At 35.8% G+C, this 27086-nt stretch overlaps 1 protein-coding gene and 1 non-coding gene across 3 annotated transcripts in view; one reads left to right on the top strand and one right to left on the bottom strand.

Moving 5' to 3' along the window:
• BZW2 (basic leucine zipper and W2 domains 2) overlaps positions 1–27086 on the top strand; it is a 55770-nt gene that overhangs the window by 1637 nt on the left and 27047 nt on the right. The window contains exons 1-3 of one of the 2 annotated variants that reach the window (XM_019727167.3): positions 15504–15584; positions 18301–18365; positions 26023–26199. In XM_019727167.3, coding sequence (XP_019582726.1) covers positions 18308–18365; positions 26023–26199 — 235 coding nt within the window. In that variant the 5' untranslated portion in view covers positions 15504–15584; positions 18301–18307. Of the gene's footprint in view, positions 1–15503; positions 15585–18300; positions 18366–26022; positions 26200–27086 lie in introns of those variants that run through there. The other variant, XM_019727158.3, reaches the window with a different exon arrangement.
• LOC148758338 (U6 spliceosomal RNA) lies at positions 22132–22238 on the bottom strand. The gene has a single exon (XR_016021230.1). It is a non-coding gene; the product is annotated as a U6 spliceosomal RNA (small nuclear RNA).

The following is a 27086-nucleotide window of genomic DNA, read 5'->3' as shown; positions in this document are numbered from 1 at the left end:
TTACAGCAGTGCATGGCCAGAATTGGGTACTTCGTTGCCAGTATTTCCATCTCTTGTGCCAAATTGGGGCCATGGTTACTTGAAGGTCACACCTGTTTGTCTCACTGAGGTTGTCAGATCGTCGATGATAGCAACTTATTATTACTTCTTGGTGCCTTATGGCACCTGGTTGGTATTTAGTCCTCTGTGAATACATGACTTCAGTAAATTAAGACATTTAAAGACAAACTAACATCTACCTAGAAATGCAGATAAATAATATGTTAAGTTTAAATTTCTAGAAACAGATATGTAATGGATAGTGTTCATCAGATGGATTACATTAATCGTTTTGTACAGTGTTAATATTTAATGTAGGAATAAGATTAGCTAATGCGCATCCTTAAACTAGATCGAGGAACTTTTCTTGTACTAAGAATATATTCACATCAAAGAAATTTTATTGATAGTGAAATAACTACATATTGAATATTTAGTCGGTGACATTTTCTACCAGATGCTTTGTATAGGATTATTTTAATTATTGTTATAGAATTGTGGGAATTACCAATATTATTTCTGCAAATAAGAACACAGAAACTAAAAGAAATTAATCAATTTGCCCATCCCCCACAGTTAGGAAGTGTCAAAGCCAGAACTGGAATGTAGATCTATCTCTAAAACTTTTCCTCTTTTCCCGGTTTTCTGCCTAGTTGGATGACAATAAGGGGGAAATTATATATTCTGTTAACTAGCTAATAGATAGTCATATGGTTCAGCATGCTGGAGGGACAAAAGTCTCTCCTTCTTCTCTCTCCAGTTCCTTCTCCATGCCCTACAACCAATGTATCTATTCCTCTCAAATCCTTCTTGAGGTATTTTATGTGTTTATTCCTCATAGTCATATGTCTAGTTCGACTTTTTTTTACAGAAATGGGAGCATGCTAGCACAGTGTTCCACCCTGTATAATAGAATTTGTATAATGCTTTGATCTCTCTTCTGTTTCTTTCTTTGCCTCTTTAGAAACACTGATTTCTGAAATGTCTGAAATGCTTATACATGTCCCCTCATCTCTTCTACTACTGTCACCCTAAGCCTCTCCTGGCCTATTGCAATGGATTTCCTAAATGGCCTGCTTCTCTCTCATCTCACCCCATCAAACTAATTCAAGACACCACCAGTTCAATAAACATTGAGCACCCATCATCCACGCAAGAGTGAGACATTCTATTAAGGTAGAACGGATTCACTTAAAACTTGTCAATGACTTTTCTCTGGCCACAGAATTGAGACTCAGTTCTGGCTTGGAAGGCTCCAACTTCTGGTCCCAGCAGACATTTCCAGTCAGCCAGCCCCTCCCACACTCTCAGCTCTTAAGGTCACCACGCTGCTGCTGGTTCCCTAACATGCCAGTAATTTCCACCCATTTGTTCCTGCTTTTCTCTTCCTGGAATGACCTCCCTTCCCTCTTCACTGAGTCTCTCCTCCCCCAATCTGAAAACTGCTCAGTTTTCAAAATACTATTTACATATAACTTCTCCACCTTTCGTGATCACCTCTCCCACCCTATTTAATGAGGAGAGTACAGAAACTGGTAAACACATTTATTCATGTACTTCAGCTAGGGGGATAGGTAAAATCTTTAGACAGGAGTTACTGGTGCAATATTGACATCCTCTACAATTCTCTATCTTCTAATGACCCTCTAGAGCCCCCCACCCAAGTAACATCATTGCTTCTTCCCTTGGAGCCCCATGAAAATACCTTAAGCAGTCACCCTTTGCATGGCATTCTATTATGGCTATTATTAATCTATGTGACCCCTTCTCCTTCTAGACTTTGAATTAACGAAGTAATTTACCTTTGTTTATCAAGATTGTAACCCATTGTCTTGTATCTACTGTATGCTCAGGACATGCTGAATTGAATTCAGTTGGATCTTCAAGTTATTTTAGGTGGATTTGTGTCCGTACTTGATTACTTCTTCTTGGCACTGTGATGTGATGCTGGCATCATCACAATCATAACCAAGGACAGAAGTTCTTCAAATGTTTTCAGTCTCAAGCTGCTTGATATGCTGACAAGTGCTATCAACCAAGAAAACCCTTTTCTAAGTGCGCATGTTGCAAACTTTGCATACCCTGCTTGGATTCCCCCATGAAAGCCCCTGCCCTCTAGCTCTCTGTTTTAAGCGAATGCTGTTTCCTCTTTATTGTGGGGGACTAGCTCAGTTTTGAGTATTATATCTTTCGGGGTAATGTCTTCCTTGACATTTGACTTTCTGTCCTTAGACTTAGGTACATTTCTTGACTGAGTGGATATTTAATGACATTAAGGAATTTTATGTTTTTTCAGGTTGAAAATAAGATTGTGGTTATATTTTTGAAAGATCTCTTATCTTCTGGAGGTATATACTGCATTACTTAAGGAGAAAATGATACGACATCTGAGATTTGCTTCAATACAATTGTGACAGTGGTGGGCAGGGAGGGACTAAGTATCAATGAAACAAAGTTGATTTAACAATTGGAGCTGGGCATTGAGTGTGTTGACGTCGTTATACTGTTCTCTCTACTTTTGGATATGGTTGAAATTTTCCATAATGAAGTTTTTAAAGTAAAATTTTGAAATATTACACCCTCTAAGAAATTGTTCTTCTAGGTTTTTTCCTAACAAAACATAAGAAAGTAATTTGAATACAAATGCTCTTTCTCTATACTTGGAATTTAGCTTATGAAATTATTCATTTAAATGTTAAAACAGTTATACCTAAATCAGTAAGAGACTGTCCTGTGAACAATGCTTTTCCATAAACTGTTCACATCACATTTTAACTTCTCCACGAAAATAACAGGTAGGTGGCATTACTCAGTGCTATGTCACAATTTTATGACTATCTTACTGGCAATTAATCTTCATCATTTTGGGAAACTGACAGAGTAATTTGCAGACGAGTCTGAACAGGGGTGCAAATATATTTAGTTTAACTGAGAAAATCAAGAGGTGAATGAAGTAGAGCTACTGATTTTCTTCTGTGTCTCATAAACTAAGTCAGAAGGCATTCTCCCCCCCCCAAAATAAAAGTGTATCAAAACTGCTGTGAGCTGTGTCAGTATTGTTAGATGAAAATTAGTTTTCAAATTAAGAGAGATTCTTTCATACAAGATATAACTCTAGATTAATGTCGGAAAATCAGGACCAGACTCAGGCACACCTAGGTGTGTCTTCTAGGTTCTTACTCTGGGTTTGCATATCTAACTGCTGGTTTCAACACCAATTTTATGGATTTTTGCAACTTTATTATCTTGTGTCTTGATGTTTAAGTTTATTATGTTTTGGACTTATTAAATGTCAGTGTATCCAAAGGACAACATGTAAATTTTTTGTATCATTACAATATGTCTCCCCAGACTTTATTTAAATGGTTTTTTTAAAGAAGATTTAAGTTCAAAGTGAGGTCTTCACGATGTCTAAGGACTATGTAGCCAGTCCAGTATCACTGCAAGTTCATGTTGAAGCACATGTTAGTATATATCCAACTTAGACACATGTTTGTATTGGATATGTCACTGTGGAATTTAAAACTCTAGTCTGGTGCCTCTTATCTCTGAGTATAATAAAACTGTTCCAACAATTAAAAATAGAAAGCTATTTCTGCATCAGAAGGAAAAAGGTAGCATTCACCTTCCCAATGAATACATTTAAGCTGGAAAATTGGAGTTTTTATCTCTTGTTATTTGGTTATCTATCGTGGGATTATGTTAGAGCCTGCAGACAAAGCAGTCCTTAAAACTGTATTCTTCAGCCTCTGAGTAAAATCTCTTCCTGGTCTGTTGATATGTAGAGTAAAGCAGTCCCATTAAGTAGCCTCTTCTGACCTGGTAGGAAATGATTATGGATGGTCCCTGGGAGACACTCAAGCATAGCCACAGCCCTGGGAGTTAGAACGAGAAAACCAAGGCTCCAGCCTCCAGGATGAGATTTATTTTCCAAGGCTTTCAGTTTCTTCATATATAAAATGGGGATGTTAACCAAATTTATAGGGTGACTTTGAAATCTGTGAGGATACCCTGTGGAATATAAAATGCTATATAAAAAATGAACTGTTATTTTTAGGGCCAATTCTGTCTATTTTTACAGTTGGAAAATATACGAATAACATAATTATAGGCCTAGCTGATAAATGATTTCAAAGTAAAATTGTATAGACATTAGTATTTGCCATAAGCCTATCTTCCTGCATTTTGGAAGATGAAAATTAGTTTTCAAATTAAGAGAGACTCTTTCATACAAGATATAACTCTAGTAATTGTCTCTCAGAATTAACATTATTTTTTACATTAACAAGAAACTCGGTGTGCATTTACTATGTTCAATGATTCACACAGGATAAGACATGATCTGTGTCCTCTAGAGGCTTATACTATCCTGGTGGAGCCAGGCCAGCCCCTGAAGCAAAAGGGACTAAGGTAATCGTCCTAAAGATCTTCCCATAGGTTAGACACCTTTGAGCAGTTAACTTCGCATATTTAAGTGGCTGTCTGGCTCCTGCCAGTCTTTCAGCTCTAAATCCAACAAGGTTGTTACTCTTCTACCCAACCCTCTGTTTCCTGCTCCTGGAATACCCTCCACCCCTTCTGCATATCCCATTTGACTTAAATCTTTCTCGGCTCCAATGACCCCTCCTCCACAGAGCCTTCTCCAGCCCCCAACAAGAGAGAAAGCAGTAGACACAAGGGTGGAGCTCAGTGGAAGGTCTGATTCCTGGAGAAAGTGAAATTTTGAACAGAGTCTGGAAGGATTGGTGAATTGGGCCAGGCAAGTCATAAAAGTAAATATTAGCTGTAATTGCAGGACCAACCATACTGGAACTAGAAATGATTTCCTTCAAAGCTGTGTTTTCCTCAATGTCAACTGTTTAAAATAAAAAAATGTGGTAGATTATATTTTAAAGAACATGTTGATGGTATGTTCTTGCTCTCAACTAATTTATAAAATGTGACATCCCATGTTGAAGACTAAACTGAAAATGATAAACCAGTATCTCCAGAATTGGTGGTAGCAGGAAAGTTGATAATGGACATTAAAAAAGAAACAATGGAAGAGAAAATCATATACTGTTTGAATAGTTTGCCCATGAATACAAAGTGATTTGAAATTATCCAAAATAGCTAGTGTATAAATAGCCAAAACAGCTGGAAAATAAAATGAGTAGGAAATTCTTTGTGAAGTTTATTTTGCAGATGAAATGTCTGAATATCCGATCCATGGAACCTGATCTATACCTCAAAGGAATTTTAGGATTTGTTATTTTCTCAATTTGTTTTTTCCAATTGGACTGTTCTTCGTTTTTTTTTTTTTCCCCTACTCTATGGATAAAGACATTGCTGCAACAGTTACACCTGAGAGATAGCGCTCAAGGGGATTTAATAATCAGATTAATGTGAATCACTTTAATGCGGGGATTATGGTTGTCATTAGGAATTTCCACAGCATATTTTCTTTTTATCTGTTAGGGGGAAAAACACATGATGATTTAGAATAATTTCTAATTTTTTTTTTTAAATACAAAATCTACCAATATTGGCAGGGTGTGCACAAGAATACTTTTCATTCTTAACTCACTCTGATGTCTATACTCAGGCCGTGGGTCTCTTTAGCAAATATCTTTTGGGCAGTTAATTACCAGGTGGAATCATTCGGCCTGTTCCAAGTTTGGCGTGTGTTGAGTGAAGAATGTCAAAAAAATGTTCTAATAGTCATATTTGTAAACTATGTTCTTGGAAAAATAAAGGTAACTCACTGAATGTACCATTCTTTTGCTAAATGCTGAGGAGACAGTGCTTTCATTGTTCTTCCTTGATTTTTAATATCGAGTGTATCTTTTTGTTTTTTAGTTTATGTCAAAAAAGAAAGAAAATATAAGGATCACATATAAGGGAGACGAACACCCCACATGAATATGAAAACTACACTCCTTTGGCTGTCTTTAATTCTCTTAGTTGTGGAAATATTTGGAAACTAGTAATTAAATATGTGAAAGATATGTTTTCTCTGTCCATATTTCAATTTACTTTTATGTTACATCATGACTTAAAAGTAATTGTCAGGTATACTATTATTTTTGAGAACTTCTAAATAAATCTTAAGAAAACTACTTACTGGGCAGAGGTGAAGAATAAGGGATACTAGCACTTAGCACTATCAGTAATATAGCATACACCACTGTGGGCTGCGCAGTTTCATGATATTCTGCTGTCATCCTCTTGTACACCCACACGAAGGACTTTAATACTTTTCGAAGTAACCTTGATAGCTTCCTGGATTTGTGATCATTTCTAAAGAAAAAAGAAAAGAACATGACATTTTTTTTTTCTCAGTATACAAGGTAATAGACTGGGGTTATTATAAACAGGAAGGAGACCCCCAAGTTGATGGTACAGAGGAAACTGCGGGCAAGAGGAAAGGGATGTAGCCTTGGTGTTTAGGGTGTGAAGACTGTTTTTGTTAGAGTTGGGCCTCAGCAGGAAATAATTTGATAACTGGTTCCTATAGTACTGGAAACCACGGTGCCATAAATTTCCTACTATTTACATGTCCCTAAGAGGCAGGATTTTTGTTAAATCCTCTCACTAAAGACATTTTTTTTTCCTTAATATAAATCCATGTAGAACTATTTTGCATTTTGGAGGTAATATATGCTAATCCAGTTTATCCAAGTGCTGAACCAGACTTTAAAATTAATATTTATACTTTATCTGATTCTAAACCATAAAATCGGAGGCAAATAATAAAAAAGCTGCCTTTATGAGTCACATAAATAATTTCCCAAGACATTGCAGCAACTTTGGTTGCCTATTGGGAAATTGCACTGAGTAGAGCTTGAGATAATCAGATTCTGGCCCTGACTATTCCAGGTATGTGAGCCCCGCTGATGGGTAGGGATTTTTGGTTTTGATCTCTGCTATATCACCAATGTTAGAATGCAACACATGACCTCAAGCAAGAGGTGTGACATCTCAGAGCCTTTCTGGAGTGTTAGATGAACGTCTGGGATTAGGTCCATGGTTTTCAATCATGTACAGTAATTACAAGTTTAAAAGTAAAGCATACACATTTAATTATTAAAGCATTCATAAACACAACTGCAACTCAATGCATCATGTGATGTACCTTGCGTACTGGAGACTAGTAATTCTTGTTAACTCACTCTGCCAGACTTTTTGTGCAGTGCTTGGGTCAAACCTCTACCTGCGAGAAAGTGAGCACCATGCAACTGGTCTGACTGGTCCCTGCTGCATCCCTAGTAACTAGTACCAGATGTGTGTTTGGTAAAGGAATACAAATGAATGTTTCTCTCTATGTTTGAATCTTTAAAAAAAGTATGCTTGAGAGATTTTGGAGTACTATGCTGTTTTGGTTGGTTGGTTGGTTTTGCTTTGTTTTCCCCTCTTTTAATTTGAGTTTGTGTGGTCCACGCCTATAAAATTGTGTCAGGGAGTACAGTCTCATACCTTGCTGTGTTGTGTCCCATTAAGTCTTAGGCTGGACTTCGGTATTTCTATGCAGTTCATGTTCTTGTTGTGAAATAGGCATGGGTATGCTAAGTATCTTTCTTGTGTGTACAGCCCTTCAAATAAAACTTCATCTGCTAGACAGGCTCGGGCAGGTCCCCTTCCGGGAGGATGGGGGAAAGAGGGACTTGAGAAATCTCATAAGTGAGGGAATGTTTGGACGCCTGCCTTTGAGCATCCTGAAGGTCCATTACCATCCATGTTTTTTAAGCAATTGCTCCAAAGCAAATTATCTCACTAGTTACCAGTTTAGGTTGTTATTTTTTTCCCAGAAGATTCTGGTTTCCTCTCCTGCATGATTAAAATGCTGAGAAGAAAGGACCACCCTTCAATCCACCTTTCCGTAAAACCTTATCTTCTAACTTCCCAATTAGTAGTCAGAAACACCCCGTCAGTTTTGTGTCTGACACAAACTCAGCCTTAAGAAACTGACTCCCTGCTGATTTTTTTTTTTAAACACTTTATCTTTTTAGAGCAATTTTAGGTTAGTAACAAAATTAAGAGGAAGATACAGAGATTTCCCTTCTACCCTCTGCCTGGACACACACCTAGGCTCCCACTTTACTATCATCCCCCACCAGAGTGGGACATTTGTTACTGGTGATGAATTATTGATTGTTTGATAGCACATGGTCTCGTACATACTGGGTGCCTGACATAAATGTTCAATTCATTTTCTATATACGCACACACATGCATGTGTGTCGATTTATTGTTCATATGCATAGACATTTTCTTAAGACAGGGTTAAAAGATTAAATATGTTATTACTTCCCTAGAGTGGGACTCAACTCCGTCGCATGAGATCAGGAGTGAAAGAATGGGAAGTGGACTTTATTTTTTTACTTGATACTCTTAGGCTGTGCTAGTTTTTTGCCATCAGGGTATTAGTACTTTATAATTTAAATGAGCCAATGAAAGTAAAATAATATAGAGAGGGCATCTTGTTTTTTCTAAGCTTAAAACTACAATATGATTAACAAATTTCAAAGACAGTTCCCTCTCCAAGAAAGGTTTCTGATTTTCCTAAAGTGATGTATTAGAACACACGGCTTTTAAAATAAAGATGCTAGAGGATGTCATTGAATCAAGTCACATAACTGCAAATTCTAATGCAGTTATTTTTTTTTAATTTTTAACGTAATTTGGTGTAGTGTTAGAAAAGATGATAGAATTGTGTTTAATTATTTTTTTTCTGTATGTGTGCACTGTGCATCTTCTCCAAAATTAAGGATTATATCATTATAATGTGTACAGTTGTCATTACTGAAAATTAGAATTATGGATACTTTTTCCCAATTTTCCCCTAAATTTTCAGCATTGTACGTGATGAACAGATTTTATAATTAGTGATCTTTAAGAAATTATTTTCTTTACAATAAATATTTGTTTTCCTACATCTTTATCAAATAATCAAGTGGTATGTCTTATAATACATAAAATTTATGACCATATATTAATGAGATAAATAAACATAATGGATCACATAAAACCATATCTTGGTAGATATGGGCCTTCCAAATCATCACCTAGAATTTTATATTTACTCTGTTAATAATTGCTTAATAAATATTTTAAATTGCTCTTTGAAAAGTATGTTAATTGCCTTTGAACACTAAAGAAGGGGTTCGTAAATATTAATCAAAAAGAGTTTTGAATTAATAAAAGCATTATTTAGTTTATAGTTATTCTGTGTTTAAGGAAGAAATTAATTTGATCGGTAAATTCTGAGAGGTATGTTTTTTAATCGGTTAAGTTACTATACAACATTTTGTACTTGTATGTGCTTTTGCTTGATAAATATTTTTTTTAAATACATCGAACAAATAATGGGCTCTTTTATTTAAAAACTGTAAAAACTTTTTCTGTTCAGGAATTATAACTTTGCCTTTAGGTATTTGTTCTGAATTAGTAGAGGTTAGCACTTCTTATCTTTAAGCAGCTCGTGTTGTATTTTGCGTACACAGATTTATTTTCCTTTGTTGACTTTATTCCCTTGATTGTGATATTTAATAATTCTCCGTTTTATTTTACGTACTTCTGAATCTCTCCTCACTCAGGGCTATAATGTAGAAGAGTATTTCCATGGCAGGACTAATACGGGTAGTGTGGGGTGTGGTTGAGCAGTTCGTAACGCCTGTGTGCTAAGCATGTTGTGTGCTCTATGAATACAACAGAATAAAGAACGTTCTCGTCTGATGCGGCAGTGAGGGCATTTTTAATATACTCAAATATCTTCTTGTACACAGGACAGTCAAATGCAAGGACTATATTAACCAGAGTAATGTATTATAAGCATCTTGAAATGAAGAGTTGAGGTTTTGTTTGTTGGTGTGTTGTTTTGTTCCTGGAGAATGCCATCCATTCAGCAAGGTGATATCCATCTTCACAGCTGAGCGAATCCTGAAGGGGTTGAAAAGTTATGGTCTCTCTCTCTCCGTGGCAAGCTTGATTTCTCAGCACTCCCAGAAAATACAAAATCTCTGTATTGTTCAGGTTTCTGGGCTTTTTTTCAGCTCCCTTCATTGTTCTCCTTGCTTTAGTTCATTCTCTAAAATACGTATGGCTTCCAAAGTTTGCCTTTGCTCCATGGTTCTATGCATAAATGTTCACTTTTGTTTCTGAACCAGGTTGTGTACACTTTGTCCTTTATTATTACTTATCCCTTATTACTGTGGTGTGTATTTTCTAAGACTAAGGTACTTCTCTTACAGAATCATAGTGGAATAATAAAATTTAGTGAATTTAATATAGATATCATACCTATCATTATAGTTTATATTACTCCAATTTCATCAATTATTCCAATAATGTTATATATGTTATATATGCATACATATGAGTATGCATATATGTATGTATGTACTCCCCCCCTCCACTACCACCTCCGCACCCCCACCCCCACCCACACTGCAGTACAATATCCACTCCAGGACTGCATATTACATCTAGTAACGTCCTTTTGGTTCTCCTCTAATTTGCAGCTGTCTTTTGGTCTCCATTTTTTTTTTTTTTCATTAATACATTGACATTTTTGAAGAATACAGGCCAGTTGTTCTGGAGAATGTCCCTAGACATGCATTTGTTTCCTCATGATTAAATTCAGGCCATGTGTATTTGTTTGGAACACCACATAAAACAATATCCTGTCCTAAGTGTAAAACATCTAGAAACATGGAATGGAAGTTGTCCCTTGGTTGAGGTATCTTGTTTCTCTACTGTGTAGTTATTATTTTTCCTTTTGTAATTTATATGAAGATGCTTTGAGGCTATGTAAATATCATGTTGCTCATCAAGCACCCTTACACACGCATGCGCATGCACACACACACACACACACACACACATACGTCAGGGTACATCTAGCATACTTGACTCGTGCATCATCAGTTTTTGGTACAATGACTGCAGAATGGTGATTTTCTAACTGTTTCCTTTTCCTACGTAAAAGCTTTCTTTTCTACCCCGTTAATTCCTTTTCACTTGTGTACTGATAAATTTGCTTTTGCTTTTTCCTTTTTCAAAGCAAGTCCATATTTTCGGACACAAGATGTCCCTGCTCCAACCTTGGAATCATCCATTTATGCAAGAAACCTTGGTGTCTTTTAGTAGGAAATAATATTTAGAGCCTGTGACATTTCTTTTTATGCACAAATACTATTATTACTTATGATTCTTTTGAAATTGGTTTGAGCTTCAGAAGAGGCTAAAGATTTTTTATTTAAACATATGCAACTTTATAAAAGATATATATACTTATAGAAAATATGGGCAACTAAAATAAGAGGAATGAAATGTCCCTTGATCCCAACTGCTCATGTTGACCACTGTTGAGTGGTAGTATATTTTATGTAGCTAAGATCCTATCGTATATAGAATTGATTTTTTCCTGTTTCTACTTAGCATATCACTTTCCCCAAGTCATAAAAATTAAACAGTTGTATTTTTCAGTCATATATTGCATTTTAAAGCCCCTTTTTTCCTTAATGTCTTTTTATTTATGACTGCAATATCCGGGAATAGAGAAAGTTTGTCTACTGGTGCTCAGTTTCCTCTTTTTCTTCCTCTTCAAATCCCAGATCGTTGCCTATTTTCCGCCCTCCCTTTGGATATCAGAGGAAAATTATCAACGTGGAAGTACATCAATTAGTATCAAAGACTGTGGGAAGCTTTTGTTTTGTATACTAATTATACTTTTGATTTTAGCTATGACAAGCTACTCAGTGATAAATCTGTGTTCTCTAAACTTGACTTCAGTGTTTGGCAAACATAAGCAAGTCACTCAAGGAAATGTCTGCCTGCTTGCTGCTCCACGGTGTTTAGAACTGTGCACATAATTTTTAACTCTAGAGAGCAAGGACTGTCTGGTTTTGTTCACCATTGTTTCCTCTTTAGTTCAGGGTTTTCCAACCTTGTCACTATTGAAATTTTGGACCCAATAACCTTTGTTGTGGGGAGGGGACTGTCCATTGTAGACTGTTCAGCAGCATCCCTGACCTCTACCTATTAGATTCCAGTAACAACCCCCTTCTCCATGGCATAACAATCAAAAACAGCTCCAGACACTGCCAATGTCACCTGGGAAACAAAATAGCCCTGAAGTGAGACCACTGCTCTAGCACAAAGCCTAACACACAACAAGCACCCCCCAGAATACTTGGTAGATTAATAAGTATACTTAAAGGACCGCAGGACATTTCCTTGTTTTATGCCACCATTTCCTCTAAATTCTCAGAATTTACAATGTGAAATACACGTGTGCAATCATCAAAATCCTGTTGTCTGTAGACAGAAGTTCTAAGGGTCTTACCTAGAAGAGAGAGGTTTTAGGGCATTTTGCTATTAAAATGCCCTGAAACATTGTATTTGAGGGATGGGTTTTCTCCAAAGTATGCTACAATGTGTGGAGTGTATGTGTGTGTGCGTCTTTCAAAGTGTTGGGAGATGGAGAAGGACCTGAGCAAGATTAAACCATCTGGAAAGGTGAATGAGCCTGGTGCATCAGTGGGAGGGAAGGATCTGGAAAGCTTCCATCTGGGGCAAATGAAAGGGTATGGAGAGGAACTGTGCAAGCCCTAGGGGACTTCGATTTCTATTAAGAGGTTGTACACTAATACTTAAAATGTAATATTTGGAATATTTGTATTTTTATTAAAAGGGAAGCAAAATATCAGCATTTAGGAATAAGAGGTATGCTAATGAATTTAAGGTGATAGAGGTTTGGAAATGTTATCATGAAAATTTTATCATGATGCCTTTATATCTTAGGGAAGATTTAGAGGAACTAGTTAACTCTTGGTACTGTTTTTTTCACAACACAATTCCTTCGAGCTTTGATCATTTTTTTCCTTATAAGGTAGTTGCTTAGCACAATTTACGTTTCCACTATTAATGCCTCTCACTGAAAAATATAGCTGTAGATTTTTGAGGAGAGAACTGTCATTACGTTTCATGCTTGTTAAGAAAGATTTTTGTCCTTTTATATCTATAGAGATAAGAATGAAGGGGATATGAATGTAACAGTAATCTTTGTATTAAAGAAAGGAATATTGATTTTATTTAGAAACATTTTTCTTCTATAGGCTATCTCATTTTAAAATTTTAATGTTTTTCTTCCACTTATTGTAAATACTAAAACTTACATAGAATTTACCAGCAGATATAATGAAGCTTTTTGTAGAGGCTGAGTGATTTTGATTATAGAGAGGTTGTTACAAAATCATGGTAAGGCTATTAAACAAGCTAATGTTATTCTGGGAAACAAATTGTATAGTGTTATTCTAGGCATACATTTAGCTTATTGCTATATAGTGTTAATAATTTAATCTTTTAGAGAGCAATTTAATTATATTTGCTTCTTTTGAGAGGATGATGCTACAGTGTTATCAACCCAAATGATTCCTGGATATGATAACATTCTGTAAAGGATTTTATGATGTTTCTTCGTGCAGTTTTAGCTTTAATGGAAAGGAGAATGGTTTATTTGGGCATTTTTTCATTTGTTATTTTATGGTCAATTATTTCACTCATTTGGAATATAAAATAAAACATAATTCTTGAAACTTAACAACTAAACACAAAGTACTTGTTGAGAATGTTGCAGCAAAGTGGCTGAATTATGTTACGAGTTTTATGTGCTAGCATTGCTCTATCTTTATGAAACACTTTATCCTTATGGGATGGTATTGCTGCCCCATAATTTTTTATTATCTTAGAATCAAAAGTTTTTTCCCCCCCCATTATCTTGAGTGAAACTGACTCCACGCAGAGAGTTTCAATTTTGACGTTTGGTCTTTTCCTTTCCCTTTCTACTATAGCCACGTGGTTTTGACATTTGGGCAAAGTGCTCCTCAGAGTGACTTGATTTGAAAAAAATATTAATGAAATCCTATTTTGGGATGTATTTTTACCTTTTCATCAAATTTAAGTGTGTCGGGCCATAAGGAATGCTTTGGAACTGGGTTGCCCAGTGTAATAGCCTCTAGACACACTGGCTATTTCACTTTTAATTTTAATTAATGAAAATTAAACGTTTAGTTCCTCAGTCACACCAGTAACATTTCAAGGGCTCAGTAGCCACATGTGTCTGGCAGCTACCATGTTAGTGCAGATATAGAACATTTCCACCATCACAGACGGTTCTGTTGGATGCACTGCTCTAGCATGGGGGTTGGCAAACTACAACCTGGGGGCCAGTTTCATCCAACACGTGTTTTTATAAGTGAAGTTTTATTAGAATACAGCCATGACCGCTTGTTTCCCTGTTATCAGTGGCTGCTTTCAGACTGTAAGAGCAGAATTGAGTAGGTGGAACAGGCCACGTGGCTCATAGAGCCTAAAATATTTTCTATCTCTTTATAGAAAGAGATGGTGACCTCACTTTAGAGTATGCATATTTATGAAGTTGAGGTTGTTTGAATGGCATACCTATTATATGTATAACACATATTTCTCCTGCAACAGGTTATATAAGGCAGATTACCATAGATCAAAGATGAGCCAGACCAGAAAAACAAAGTAACAGGCCAAAAGTCTGGGTTACTAGCTGAGAACAGTCATCCCCTTGTAGGGACAACTAGAAGGTAAATCCTTCTCTGGTAGATCAGATTCTTTCCAAAAAGAGAAGAATTCAAGAATACCAAGCAAGACAACATGCAAATGGTGCTGGTGGGCTGGGCAACTGGCAGAGTTAGTACACAGTTAGTACATGAGACACATCTGGGCTGCTGCTGGCCCACTATCACCCTTGGGCCCAGAGTCTGTCTGACTGGAGGTGTGCGTGATGGAATCTGCAAAGGACACAAGGATAGTTAGCAAATTAAGAGGGAAAAAGAGTACCCAGTTTCTAATTTTTGATTGATTGGCTCATTCTTGTATTTTTATGGTCTTTTATCTTGTGGAATACCAAGGAATTGAGTCGCTTAGATAACATGTGAAATACTTGAATCCATTTTGTTTCAGCATTTTGCATGCAATTTTTAAAAATGTTTTAAACCATGGAGCTTTTCCATGTTGGTTGCACATGAGCTGATTTAGTCTTTATTATGCTTGGCTTATAGGGGTTTTTTTGTTGTTGTTGTTTTTTAATGGAAGCCAGATCATGATGTATATAGATTGTACCCCAGACGAATTTGTCTTTCAGGATTCTGTTAAACTCTGATTAAAAAAAAATAAATATATATATATATTTTTTTTAAAATTAGTTATCTTCAAGTTGTAAATTGTAATGCAATCTAATAGAAGTAAGCCTTTGACATTGGCCCAATAGAACTGTTTTGTCTTTGCTACTCTTCCTTTGTGACGTTCCCAGATTTAAGCTAGCACAGTTTCTTATTCAAAGTGCCCTTGCTCCTTTTGCCAGGGCTTTGGTGAGTGCCTTATAAAGGCTGACCCTCACTGGAGCAGATAATAATGTAGCAGGGAGAGCTAAATTTAGAAGGAGGCAAGCCTGTGCTCCAAATAGTAACAGCTTAAAGGATAGAGACTTTTGGTCGACAGAATATCTTCATTTAGTCTTTCAATACCAGTAGGTGAGTCTCTGTTTGTTTTCATTTTTGGTGTTGTGTACATCAAAATCTTTGCATACTGTTTATGTTTACATGTCATTGTGTTATTTTCCACAAAGAATATATTGGGGGTGTGAAAAATAAGCACACATAACTAACTAGGCAATGAAGAACCAAACTTTTGTGTTTAGAACTGAAGAAAGCATAAATGCAGCTAATGATTTTTAAAACAGAGTTATTAATAATTCTCTCATAGGTGAACTGTGTTTAGTGGTAATTCTCCATTAGCAGAAAAAATGGAAACCAAGTACAAAGGTAGAGTTGATTGGGGGAATCCTATGTGTTTATATTCTGGATTCTAAAATAAAACTTTTAGAGAGGGGCTCACACTTTTAAAATATTTTTTATTTGAAAATAAAATCATCTTTGGCAAAGAGTAACTCCTTCATTGCATGTGCTCCTACTAGAGAAGTTTCAGGCTGCTTGGGTTCTGTTTTTATTTGTTGTATCTCAGTATGAGACCCAAACTCTTTGATAGGTGTTTTTCCTTACTAACACAGCAAAATATTTGATGTAATATTCATTGTGTTTGGGAAGGTGTAGCAACAATATACACATACACACACTCGTGTATATATAGTCATTACTTGTTCCCCAGTGAAATGTTAGCTGAGTAAATCTGTTGAAAATGCCAACAGGGAAATTTCTGAATGAGAGTTTTGCAGTGAATATAAATAATGCATTAGAGGCTCTGTTTCCAACATCTATCAAACAAAATGAGATTTCATTGATTAAATTTATTGCACTTATAACTATTTCAATAGGTAGCTGCCGCCCCATACGAGTATGCTTACAACAATCAGTCCTTTACCCCTGTTTTAGGGCTGTACGGCATTGTTTCACCTATCTCACTGTATTGTAAATGTTGGGATTGTATCTCCATAGTCTGTGTTTTTTGAGGGCGTTGAATCTAGTTTAGTCACCTTTATATCTCAAAGCATTGATGTATTAAGTTCACTTTATAAGACTGGTAAAAATTCTCTCTACTTAAATCATACAAGAAATTACTTTTGGGCTTTGTCACTATTTTTAATTAGTTTCATTTTAAAATTATGATTAAAATTTTCAGTGATAAACAAATTGCTTTCTATATGAAGATAGAAGTTTCTCTCGTGAGATGGGAAGAAAGTTTTGGTAATATATTGAATAATTTTCTGTGTTCTTAAGAATTTGTTTTTTAAACTTTGAGACATAATAAGTAATTTACTTGAATACTGCAAATTTTCTTGTTTGTTTAAGGTGTATGTACTGGAGAAAATCTAGACATTTTCAAGTCACCATTTTTAAAAAATTTGAAAGGTTAAATAATTTGTTTGACATTATCTTAATTGTTTGGTCATAATTTAGGCATTCTTGACATATTTTTAGATTGTAATATTTATGCCAGCAAACTTATTCTCAGTTTGTAAAATGTCTTACAGAGCAGGTTTTTCACTTTTATCAAAGATAATTTATTATATTTTTAATTGTACATAAAATCCAATAGGAGAATATAAAATACCCAAATTGCTACTCTCAGAGGTAAACAGGCATCTTTCTGAAATTTTGCTTGCATGGAAAAGCAGATGTTATATATACCCCTTTTTAACCAAAATATTGTTTTATACTCTTACTCAACTTGCTTTTTTCCATTAAGGACATGCCTCGATCATCTTTCCATATCAGTGGCACAGCTTACTTGACAGTTATTTATTAAATGCTTACTCTTTACTCGGTATTGTTTTAGGTGCTAAAGACAGAGTATTGAGTAAAACCTATAAAGTCCCCACGCACATGTTGTTTACACTCTCATGGGGAAATAGACCGTAAGCAAATAGAATAATAAAATGGCAGGGACTGCTAAGCTCTCTGAAGAGAAATAAAGCTAGGTAAGGAGAGAGGGAGAGACAGAGAACAGAAACAAAGGGCCACATTATTTGGGATGGTCAGGGAAGGCCTCTTTAAAAAGGAGGCATTTGAGTGGGTGGAGAGAGTAAGCCAGATGAGTGGATGGAGAAATCCTTCCCAGAAGAGAGTTGATCTTCTCTGGCACATTGGGAAGAAACAGCTGTGTAGCTGGAGCACAGTGAGTGATGGGAAGTTAGGTGGATGCAGAAAACATCATCAGACAGGAAGGCAGGGCAAATACGTAGAACACTGAGATCTAATTCAGTCTTTTGTGAAGCTTCATCATGTCGCATTTGGTGGCATATTATAACTTATTTCACCAGACTCATGTTTATGGGTGGTTAACTTTCCTTTTTTTCTTTTATGCATCCAACTATGCTACAACTAAATCCTTACGTGTACACACACGCACACACACACATACACACACACACACAGGTATATGTGCATACTTGTGTGGTTATAACTAGATTAAATTCCTAGTAAAGCAATTGCTGGGCCATAGGTTATGCACATGTGAATATTTATAGGCATTAGCCAAATACTTATCAAAAGTATTGCATGGAGTTTATCCAAAGTTTATGTCTGTGGTTTTGTTTTCCCTATGTCTTTTGTCAATGCTAGATATCATTAAACTTTATTAAAACTTTGCTTTTTTATAAATTGTTAAAATTATATCTCATTTTTAAAAGTATATTCAGTATGGGTGAGGTTGAACATATGCTTATTAGCCATATGTTTTTATATGAATTGCTTATTTGAAATGCATAATTTTTATTTTCTTTGTTTTCAGAAATTTTATGAATAAGCATCAGAAGCCAGTGCTAACAGGCCAGCGGTTCAAAACTCGGAAAAGGGGTAGGTTGCGTTGCATGTGTGTGTGTGTGTGTGTGTGTGTGTGTGTGTGTGTGTGGATGCTTAAAGTTGTAATCAAAATATACAATTGGGGGAGAATTAGAATTATCCTTGTTTCCACCTAATCTCACTCATTCTACTCATTTGACTCTGGATGTAGAATCAGAAATTCTGCGATCAACCCTCCAAACTACCAGTTACTTAGGTGTTTGATTTTGGACAAGTCTTTTAACTTGCCTCAGCTTTGTGTCTTTATCTACAAAATGAGGATAATCGTCTGTTCAGGTTACCTTCCTCTCATGTGAGGCTATGAGTGCAGTTGATAAACCTCCCAGTTTTTGACATCAGCATTTGTGTGTTGCTTTCTTTGTTGTTTTTAAGAGAGTGTTGAGAACAAGGATGGTAAAACTAAGAGAAAAGTAAATTAGGGACAGGGTTTATACCTTTTCAGATTTTAGGAAATTAAATTTACTGCCCTAATAGCTTTAAAACTTAAGATATCCTTAGTGTCTTTATTATGGGAAGTATAGTGATCTCATAGACCCAGTTTGAGGATCACCAGTAAAATTTCTATTTATGTGAGTGACTTCTTTTTTATGTTATGTTCATCTTACCAACCTTTCTTTGTAAAAAACATTTTCAAAATGTTTATATTTAATCAATTTTGCATAATTATATAGAGATCCCCTTGGATTTAAGAGTAGTTGAGCCAAGCCTTGATAGAGAAACGTTTTAAAATGGGAAACATGATATGAAATTATTATGTTGACTCACACTGAGCAAAATGACTGAAAAATATTTAAGGAAGTGCCATGTATAAAGATAAATGATGGTTGATTATCTTTCTGAAGGCCTCATTGCTAATTATGAAGCAAAATGCCATGTAATGGTCATCAAGTGCTAAATTGTTGAATTGCTAACCCATATTATATGGCTTTGGCATTTTCAATTGAAGTGTTGAGGCAACACTTGCAGCTGATGTCTCCTTGCAGTGCTGTGTGTGGGCAAGTAGCAAGTCTAGACATATAGGAAGAAAAGAAGCCTCAGTATAGTTGATCATTTGGATTAGAAGAGTTTGCAGGAGTCACTAGATAGCAGCAAGGTTGAATTTGACTCTAAATGCTGCCTGCTGGAAAGCTTCATGTTCCTACTAAAAAATGAAAATTTAAAAATTTAAAAGTAGCAAAATGGTTATTGTGTGCAGTATTTCTATTTTGTACTCTCCTTTCTATTTTTTTTAACCCCCGTGTTCATCCATGTAAGTTGTCTTAAGTATAAGATAACCTGAGCCACTGCCCTCTACTCAGTCTTCTTATAAACTGTGTCTGCAATACATTTCCCCTGTTGAAATCTGGAAACCGGTACCAAGACAAGGTGTGACAACCAACGTGCATTCATTGTCTTAGTGTTTGAAGCAGTCTTGCGGGGGAAAGAAATGATTGTAAAAAAAAAAAATCATCATAGTTGATTTCAAAAGGACTTAATCGGTAAGGAACAATCTAGTTCAGAAACCTAATTACAGTTTAGCTGTTGTTGGGCCTCGTAATCTGAGAATATTTAATAATAATTCCCAACTGTGAGGTGTGGAAAGGTTTGCCATCACCTGCCCGCTAAAGGCATGTGTTAATCTCAGACCTGGGTCTCCACCTCAAGCATCTTTATTAGTGTGACGCTGATTCACCGTAACCGAGCTCCAGCGCCAAGAGCGGGCCCAAGGATGTGTTGCACAACAGCAGACATGATTCGACGAGTAAACTGGCCTTAGAGTTAGTCTTTAGTTTTGATCCGGAAAGGTCTTCTCTAATAATTCTGAGCTGTTTTGCCTCTGATTCATTGGGTGGGCAAGATTATGCCTGTGCTTTATTGCTCCTGGAGCACTCAGAGAGACAGCTACCCAAAAACCTGCTCTATATCATTTGTCAGTTGATCTGGATTTACATAACCCAGGTCTGGAGGAGATTGAAGCCGCACTTGAACCATTTTGTGCCAGACTGCTGACTGGGGAAAAAATGAAAAAAAAGGAGTCAACCTCATTTTCTACTCTTCGTAATCGTGGAAGGCCTCCTGATGATTTATTATGCTTGAGCTTTTCTTTTGCTGTTATGATGGGGCTGACTTCAGATAAATGTTTGGCAGTTTTGAAAAGCTGAGGAAAAAAATGTGAGGCTGAGGCTATTTTAAGGTCATCCGGATAGGCTGTCTTCTGAAGATCTGTCTTCAGTTTGAAACTATTTCCTAGCAAAGCTCATGCTTTTGCATGTGCAAGTTGGTACGAAATGTATTTCTTATTGCTTGACATCAAAATTCAGCATTATGGTAGGACACATCATACAGAACTCCATTCCGACTGTCTTTACCTTTATGAAATATCCACATCTTATTTATATATTCTCCAAAGAAATTATGTTTTCTAGTGTGGCTTGTGGGAATCTAAAAGGATGAAAATCTGTCCCCTGAGCCATTGTTATACTTAACTAAATGAAATATTCAATAACTGAACTGACCTCCCTGTAAATTTTGTAGGGAAATTAGATTAAAATTAGTGAAAATAAGAGAAAAGAAAAGACTAAACTGAGGTATTCAGAGTAACCACGTACCTAGATTTGTCCCTGAGACTTTAGGTCTGTGCTAACAGTTTTAAATCACTCTTAGATTTACAGTCAGTGGTATTAGCAACTAATCAAGTAAAGTTTTAGATGTTTAAATATATGTATATGTAAATATAATAGATATGTGTGTGTAGTTAGAAAACCCATGATAGTTCCTTTTCACTTACTATACCTCAGTGACCTTTAGAAAGGAACGTAGGTTATGTTATTTATCACTTAATTAACAGCTTGGGAAAGTGCTGTTTTAACCAGTTACCATAGTTCCCACAGAAAGCAATGCATTTAAATAACTTACAGGCATATTTGAGGGTCAGAAAAATAGCCCCGTTTCTCTGTGTCAGTGTGAGGGCTATTAAAAATAACTCTTCATTGCCACCCTTGTGATTCACCAACACAGTGGAAATACGAGACCCTAATTATATACTTCCCACTTCAAGGGAGGGTTGACCTGCCAAGTAGAAACTCGGAAGCAATGTCATGTTTTCATTAAGTTTAAGATTCCCAAGCTATAAGTGACCATTTTGACCTAATGCATTATTGCTCACTGTTAAGCTCTATCTGGCCATGGTGTGCTGTCTTCCTCCTTTTGCTTTTCCTCTGCCTTGGCCAACCTTTTGGAAAGTATAGCTGAGGACGAAGGCCTTTTTACAAACAAAACTTTTTCAGTGTCTCTTAGATTCAAAAACAAAGTCTGCTGCATGAATTCGTAGCATAGTCTGGGTTTTATAATACCTTATTTACCAACTTATATTTTCTAGTGCCTTGAATTTATAATTTTCAAATCACCAAAGTCTATTCTATCACTGGAGTCAACATCCAAGCATGTTGAGGTGCCATTGTGGGGATGGCCTCAATTGATTTTGGAAGCTGGTGACAAGACTTAATAAGTAGCTGTGGTCTTTACTTCTCCTGCTCTTGTATTAACAGGAAAAGGGAACTTCTTCTCCACTGGGGAAGGAGAACTACCCTTTCGCTAGACCCTGATGCTGTTTCCTTTCCTTGCCAGTGAGTTCTTCCTGCTCAGAGCCGTTCCCACCTGCTCCTCCAGCTCCGCTTCTTCCCCCTTTACACAACAAGACCCTAATTATATTTTTTCTGCTGTCGACATTTGCATGTTCTGGGCTGCATAATGTTTTGCTTATAGCATCACAAGGACTTTTCTCTCTTTTTTTTTTTTCACGAATTTACGTGTCATCCTTGCGCAGGGGCCATGCTAATCTTCTCTGTATCGTTCCAATTTTAGTGTATGTGCTGCCGAAGCGAGCACAGGACTTTTCTCTCTTGTTCATGACCAATAGTGTTCAAGTTTATTTACATCTGTCTTTATGGTATCTTATGCTGCGTGACTCTGACTGGTACTGGGAATGTCATTCTCCTCTGGTTCTGATGCTGTGGTATTAACCCCCTACAACACATCCCTTCTATGAAACCACTGTAAGTTAGTCAGTCTGTACAAAACAGAAAGGTGTTGTCTGGTTTTTAAATGTAGTGTTTAATTGTATCAAAGTTATGCATGCACATGGTTTAAATAGTCAAACAGTTCTATAAGACATGTTACAACAAGTCCGCTCTCCAGAGGAACTCTTTCTACTCTTTAACTGCTTCTTTTAACATTTACATTCATGTAGCCAAATAACATTCTTATATGGCTATTTCTTGATTTTCTGTTAGAGGTATTATATGTGCACTTCTTACTATGAAAGATGAGTATTCGGCTCTTTCATGGCCCCCACTCACCTGCAAACCTCCCCTCTGTCTATCCTTTCATTACGTTGCAGCTTGAGCTAGACCATTGCCTAGGGTTCACATTATTGTGACTTTGTACATGCTATTCATAGCTGAACTGTTACTTGATTACGTTTCTATTTCTGAGCATCAGTTTATCTTTGGATTTAATAAGTTTAATATATATGTGTGTGTATATACATATACATATGTGTATATATGTGTATATACGTACATACATATATATACATATGTGTGTATGTGTGTGTATATATATATATACACACATATACATACATGTATATATATGTATATATAGATATATAGTTTTACTTTCTGTGCCTTAAAACTAGTCAGCCCTAACCTTCTTCTTTGTGATATAAATCTCTTAAAACAAACACTAGGAATTCTAACAGTATTATTTTGAAGGAATTCTTATATCATATTATATTGAAAAACTCTCTCCTAGTCGATTTACTCTCTAGGCCAGCTGTATAGCTGTCAACTTACATGCTGAACTCTCCTTTCACCACTATCCTGAAGAGTGGCCTGTCTCTTTGTATTTTTTCTCTTTCTTTCTGGGATCTCATAACTTAATACGATCATGAGATCATGTTATTCTCTCGTTTTGGTGGACTGTCTGCTTCAATAGCTTTTTTTTAAAAAAAGTGTGTAAGAAACGTAATTTTTTAGGCCTTGAATGTCTCAAAATATGTTCCTTCTGCTCTTACGCTTGATTTAATAGATTGATTAATTAAAATTCTAGATTGGAAATAGTTTTCCCTTAGAATTGTGAAGAAATTTGTTCTGGTTGATGATATTCCTGTTGAGCAAGTCAGTGTCCTTTTGTTTCTTGATGCTTAATATGTGATTCGTTCTTTAGCTCCTGAGACTTCAGATGGTGGCTTTATTCCTGGCCTTCTGAGCTTCCGTGATAATGAGTGCACCTTGTTGTAGTTCCACTTGTACTCCTTGTGCTGGGTGCCCAGACAGCCCTTTATTTGGAACCTTGCGCTCTTTGATTCTGCAAGAATTAAAGTTTTTAAGTAATTTTCTTTCCTTTTTTTTAACTCTCTTTTTATTGTGCTTGGACATTATTATAATTGGACATTTGATGGACCTGCCCTTTTCTTTATCTTTTTGCTCCTATGTGCTAGGTCAACTTTTGTATTGAGTTTTTAACCGTTTCTATTATATTTTTCATTTTGAAGCACTCTTTGCTATTCATGAAATGTTCCTTTGTTTATAGCATTCTTGTCTTCTCTTTCCTCCCTCCTCCTTTTCTATAGTTGCAATACCCACTTCTCTAGAAAGATATTTATGATAGGAAATGTTGTTGAAGTTTTTGGTTCATCCTTTGTCCCTCTCTCCACCCATCCAGACTCATTCTCCATAAGAGAGAAAATAAAAAGATGAAGTGCTTTGAATTTATTCTGAGATCCCTTCTCTTTAATCTAGTTGTTTTTTAATGCCTCATCTGACCTCCAGTTTGTCATCTTCACTTCTTTTCTACCGTACACGATCCTTAACTTGGTTCAAGATCTAGCTCCAAACTGACCTTCAACAAGAAGTCTCTCTAGAGTCTGCTAAGGATAGAAAGCTACATGATATCTATATTTCTAAATCCTCTCAAGTCCTCTCAGGGGATCTACAGAATCAAAGCTATTTTCAAAAGAATACTAAGATATTATTTGCCCCTTTCACACATTCTTTCATGAGTTTACAGTAAAGTTTTCCAGAGGCTAGAGGATGTGTGATATCACAGCAGATTGTATGCAGCAAATAAGGAATCCATCTGTCTGCTATGAAGCCAGGCATTAGAGAGAGTTGCAAAAATATAAAACAGTACCTCTCTTCTCACTAATTTATTTCATTTAATAAATATTTTCTTTTAATTTTCAGTTTTAATTTCTATAAAGTATCTATTTATAGATATAATCGCTTTAGAACCCTCAGTACTTTTTAAGGATGTGAAGGGTTGAGAACATCTGCTCTGAAGCTCATGATACATATTAAATATTTAAATACCCTAGAATAATTTATCTTGTAAAAAGAGATGTCCCTCCGAGAAATAACAAGTTGGTGAGGATGAGGAGGCAATGGAACCCTTGCACACCGTTGGTGGGATTGTAAATTGGTGCAGCCACTAGGGAAAGCCGTATGGAGGTTCCTCAAAGAATTAAAAGTAGAACTACCATATGATCCAGCAATTCCACTTCTGGGTATTTATCCAAAGAGAACAAAAACACTAATTCAGAAAGATGTATGCATCCCTATGTTTATTGCAGCATTATTTACTATAGCCAAGATATGGAAGCAACATAAGTGTCCATCGGTAGATAAATGGATAAAGATGTGTTACATATATACAATGGAATATTACTTGGCCATCAAAAAGGAAACCCTGCCATTTGTGACATCATGGATGGATTTTGAAGGCATTATGCTAAGTGATCAGTCAGACAGAGAAAGGCAAATATAATATGATTGCTCTTATATGTAGAATCTTTAAAAAAAAAAAATCCCTCGTACATACAGAGAACAATTTGGTGGGTGCCAGAGGCAGGCGTTGGGGGATGGGCAAAATGGGTGAAGGTGATAAAAAGGCAGACTTCCAGTTATAAAACAAATAAGACATGAGGATGTAATGTGCAGCATGGCAACTATAGTCAATAATACTGAGCTGTGTATTTGAAAGTTACTGAGAGAGTAGATCTTAAAAGTTCTCACCATAAGCAAAAAATTGTAACTGTGTGGTAATGGATGTTAACTAGACATGATGTGGTGATTATTTTACAATATATACAAATATGGGCTCATTATGTTGTACACCTGAAGCTAATATGTGATATATATATATGTCAATTATATCTCAATAAAAAATATAAAAGATGTCCCTTCTTATTTCCTCCCTCCCGATCTTAATTTTATTTTTTGTATATTTTTCTTTATTTTTAGGTGATTCTCCCTGGATCATTTTTTTTTTTTCTCTGTCTTAGGTGAAACAAAATTGTAAGCTTTGAATGTTATACTCTATTTTTTCTCAGATGATTAGGGTTGGTGGATTACATTGGCTTATCCTATGAATGACACAAATCACCAATCATCAAATTTTTTTTTATTAGAGACAGGAATAAATTATTTGTTTAAATAAAGGTTTAAACGAGAAGTTTCAGAACATGGAACTCTAGTAGAAAAACTTAATTTTCCTTTTACTTTTAAATAATTACACTATCAAATATAGAACAGTGAACAAAGGAAATGGACGGTTGTATTTGGGAATATTCTGTATATAAAGGAATAATTTTATAATTTTTTTGTTTTAGATGAAAAAGAGAAATTTGAACCCACAGTCTTCAGGGATACACTTGTCCAGGGGCTTAATGAAGCTGGGGATGACCTTGAAGCTGTAGCCAAGTTTCTGGACTCTACAGGCTCAAGATTAGATTATCGTCGCTATGCAGACACACTCTTTGATATCCTGGTGGCTGGCAGTATGCTTGGTAAGCTGTGCATTATAGCATCTTCTTGTCGTATATGTACTTTTAATTCTATCAAAGTATTTCATTACAAGATAGAATCTTTATAAGTTTACATTTACGAGAGTCGATAAAAACTACAAATAGGAGTGTCTACAACTTTTACCTAGACTTACAATTTGGAATGGTATTAGTGTGGTTGTGAAATGATTATTCAGAGAGGCATAGAATTGAGGATTTTTGTTAATATTACAACACACTTGGCCACTTTGCTTTAGCTAGAAGCCAACTTTCCCATGTGTCCCTAATCCTTCAGTATTTCCGGAGTATTTAACATAGGAGGAGTGATTTCTGCAGTAGAGTATAACTTTGTGTATGTCATCTAGATCCTTCCAGGATATTTAATTAATCCCCAAATGCCATGGCAACTTTTCTTTTGAACGTCACCCTTTTTTGGTACAGTGAAATGTAACTGTGTCAACAAAGTTAAAAATAATTACCAGTGTTTTGTTAAAAGCCATTTCATCCATAAATAATAATTAAAAAAAAAAATCTAAGAAATGAAGTTTTAAAAACATCTTCGTAATTGTGAGTGTATATAGCCAAAAGAATTAAAGATAGAAGTTTAGAAATTTTTTTAAGATAGGTAAAAAGTAAAATAAAAAACACCATCTTAGAGAGTAGAGGCATCAGGGAAGAAGGCTTCAAAATACTATTTAAGTGACCTGGTGTGATAGACTATATCTATCAAATCTCCCTGAGAGAGAAAATCAGCCCTCCAAAGAAATATTTTAATTAACACTTTTTCAAAAATCAGGCGTTCCTGTTTACCTACCCTTTTAGCAATGTTGGGTACTCTAAATTTCGTCATTTTATTTGGCTCTTTGTCAATCAGGTAAATGATAAATATT

This window comes from Rhinolophus sinicus, chromosome 4, assembly GCF_057876585.1.
Source record: "Rhinolophus sinicus isolate RSI-liver-muscle chromosome 4, RSI-T2T, whole genome shotgun sequence".
Taxonomy (NCBI): domain Eukaryota; kingdom Metazoa; phylum Chordata; class Mammalia; order Chiroptera; family Rhinolophidae; genus Rhinolophus; species Rhinolophus sinicus.
Note: the sequence above shows the minus strand (reverse complement) of the source record. Positions and strands in the feature narration are given on the sequence as shown.